Raw genomic sequence first — 3,586 nt, forward strand, 5'->3', positions numbered from 1 at the left:
TGGAAGGTTTTTGCAAAATGCTTAAAAATGGATTGACTATTGATGGTGAATGTAACGAATTTCCAATATTGGATTGTAACGGGCACAATTTAGAATATGTCCATCATAATCCGTCCGATCATTTCATGGTCTTCAATTTGAAGCAAGAGGAGGATGTTTAAATTTCGCCGAAGGACAAATTGCAAAGCTTTATGCGGATCCGATATATATTAAAGCAAGCTGGATTCGGATTTAATGGGTTGAAAATGACAACCGGAAGTGGCCTTATCTTAAGAATGGGAAACTGTGGAGAAAAAACTGTCCTGTATTCATAAACACGGCTGTTTGCATGGATTTGATACTGGGCTCCATCAGAGAGTCGGCGATTCGAAGCATATATTATCTGGCGCCCAGGTAGGATGGTGGTGTAATCTTCGGAAACATGGACCGCAGTGAGACCGGAGGGCATAATATGGCTGGAGCTTTTATAATTAAGAGAAAAATGGATCAATCCATTAAAAAGTTATCAAACATGCGTTTGTTTGCCATCTATCATGATTGACAGTGTCATTATCCCCAAACAACACCAACAATATTATTTCAAGAGTTTTGTAATTCCGATGTGACATTGTGCACAAAAAGGCAAATCTACTCCCCCATATGTGACTTATAGTTGAACAATAGCAAGATTCCAAGACATTGGCTGGATGGTTTCTTCGAGTAGATTCACCCTCACCTCCAGGTGCGGAATTCGACATCTATAGATTTGGGTCCAACATAAACTTTCAAGTGATAACTTTTATACATTCAAATTAATATTTTTGATACAATGTACTAGCGCTCCTAAACCAACACCAAGTACTGCAATAAATATCACTGACCATAAGATTTGATCTTACTGAAACACCACACCTACTGATATACCTCTCTCGTCACATAAGCTCCACTTTTCCAAAAGCATAGACACCACATGCGATGTCACTCGCATGAAATTCATGAACTGAAATACTTTCATCTGTACTGAATATACCAATACATGTATTTCTTAACCCCCGTGATATTTTAAATAGAACGAAAATTATGATTCATCCACTGCTATATTTCATTTACAAGAATCCTTCTACAATTATTTAGAGTTCATTTGGCACAGAAGAATAAAAATAATCTTGAAAATTTCTACACCCTCTTATTCCGCAGTCCTTCACCAGTCGTAGTTTTATCTTCTACTTTGCGAAATCATAATAACTGTAAGAAGCCACTCACGAAAATACACTACCACACATTTTACATACAAAGAGTTGAGAAAGTGACTCAGTTGGAAAGCTGAACATTTAGTATTTAAGCACCATTGGTAATTAGATACGCAACAAGTTTTCATTGCCGAAACTTTCGTTTGATTCAGCGATATCAATGTTTGTCAGTAGACAAAATACATTATTTTCAATTGTTGCTGAATTTGGATTTTGGAGTGTGTACTTTTATAAGCAAAATGTACTTCATTTTGGAAAAGTTTGGAGATTAGAATATTCCAAATACAATGTATGGATTTTTGTGTGCGAACCTTTGCTGCTCTTCCATAGTAAACAAACTTTACACAGCCAGCCCTAGTGGCGGAGTGGTTTGTACATCGCGCTCCGACGCTAGGGGTCCTGGGTACGAATCCCGGTCTGTGCAAGGATGTTAGTCATTATCCATTCAGTAATTTCAACATGCCATCACTCATCTTCATCTTCAAAGTTTAAATATGTAATTCATAGAAATATATACAGTAGGTATGCAGTCAATTGATTAGAATGAATTCCTGTGGTACGAAATGTACGTATCCATTTAAATTTTTCGAAGTGAACACCCTTTAAACTTAGAAGCATTACTTACCCCTTCCAAGCAATAATAGGTTTCTCGCCTTGTATTTTCCTCAATGCTACTCTACTTATAACAGCACGCTGGGAAGTATGTTTAATTTTTCTTGAACCAGCCACATTACAGTTCACCGATGAGAATCCTTGAAAATGTTTAGGAAAGTAACATTTTAGTTTACTGGAGATGTTTAAGTGTCTTCCGTATTGCATTGCGGCACTTAGTGAGAAATATATTAACTCCACCAGAGAAATAAAACTTCCACCGGTAAATAAGGACAGCGTTCCTCCAAAAGATGCTGAAATTAAAAGGGGATTATTACTGTTACTAAGAAGCACTAACGATTTACATATTCAATATTAACGTGATGTATTTTAAATATACCGTATGTGAAAATCATATTTTAGGGTATTCCGGAAGTAAACCTCGTTGCCAAATAAGTACACATCTGAATATATAAGTATTTTCATATCTTCTGGTGGATTAACTAATCTATAAGTGTAACAGATTGCTTAATTTTATGCTCATCATTCTATATACTATATACTACATAATATATATATATATATATATATATATATATATATATATATATATATATATACTCTATGTGATCAAAAATATCCGGACACCAGTCAAAATGTGTGTTGCGCATAGTATGCCACTCTGTGGTGCCATCTACAGCGAGGTGAGGCAAGCTAGGGACCACTACAGGCAGCATAATGCCCAAGACAGCAGACTGGGTCGGTTGAAGGAACTTACAGACTTCGAACGTGGTGAAGTGATTGGGTGCCACAGGAGTAACAAGTCAGTGCGCCAGATATCCACCCTCCTAAACATCCTGAAGTCCACTGTCGCCGATGTGATAGTAAAGTGGAATCGTAATGGGACGTGTACAACCGCAAAACATTCTGGCCGAGCGCCCATGTTGGCAGACAGAGACCACCGAGTGTTGAATAGGGTAGTACGAGAGAACTGGCAATCAGTTTTCGCCACCATCACACAGGAATTCCAGACCAGGGCAGGATGTAATCCTAGCAGCATGACTGTGCGGCGTGAGGTATGACGACTCGGTTACCATGGACGAGCGGCTGCCTATAAGCCCCACATCACCCAACGAAACGCGAAGCGCCGCCTCGCATGGTGTAAGGAGAGGCGCAACTGTTCGTTAGAACAGTAAAAATCCGTGATGTGGAGTGACGAATCGCGTTATACCATGTGGCGATCCGATGGTCGTGTGTGGGTGTGGCGAATGCCTCATGAACGACATTTAGCATCCTGTGTTGTGCCGACAGTGAAATTCGGTGGAGGTGGGGTGACAGTGTGGGCATGTTTTTCCTGAAAGAGGCTTGGTCTCCTCTTTGTTTTGCACGGTACTGTCACGGCACATCATTACGTTGATTTTTTACAAATGTGCATGCTGCCTACCATCGAAGAACAGTTCGCGGATGATCATTGCGTGTTTCAACACGACAATGCGCCCGTCCACACTGCGGGCCGTGTGAGACAGTGGTTTCAAGAGAACAACGTCCCACTTAAGGCCTGGCCTGCGCAAAGCCCCGATTTGAATCCCATTGAACATCTCTGGGATGTTTTGGAACGCCGACTTCTTGCCAGACCATGCCGATCAACATCCACTGCTCTTCTCATCTCGGCACTCCGCGAAGAATGGGCCGCCATTCCCCAAGATACCTTTCGCCACCTGATTGCCAGTATGCCTGCGAGAGTGGAGGCTGTCATCAAGGCCAAG

At 40.7% G+C, this 3,586-nt stretch overlaps 1 protein-coding gene across 1 annotated transcript; it reads left to right on the forward strand.

Annotated features, from left to right (window-relative positions):
* The first annotated feature begins 2,494 nt into the window (after window positions 1-2,494).
* LOC146000629 (uncharacterized) lies at window positions 2,495-2,902 on the forward strand. Its single transcript, XM_083138383.1, has one exon. It carries the CDS (start codon window positions 2,495-2,497, stop codon window positions 2,900-2,902), a length of 408 nt encoding a protein of 135 aa, XP_082994509.1.
* Window positions 2,903-3,586: the final 684 nt, after the last annotated feature.

The sequence above is a fragment of the Lepisma saccharinum genome, chromosome 16 (genome assembly GCF_977018435.1).
Source record: "Lepisma saccharinum chromosome 16, izLepSacc3.1, whole genome shotgun sequence".
In the NCBI taxonomy this organism is placed as follows: Eukaryota; Metazoa; Arthropoda; class Insecta; order Zygentoma; family Lepismatidae; genus Lepisma; species Lepisma saccharinum.

What these genes read in the sequence shown, in the direction of transcription:
- LOC146000629 (XM_083138383.1), top strand. Translation starts at nt 2,495, where the DNA reads ATGCCACTCTGTGGTGCCATCTACAGCGAGGTGAGGCAAGCTAGGGAC.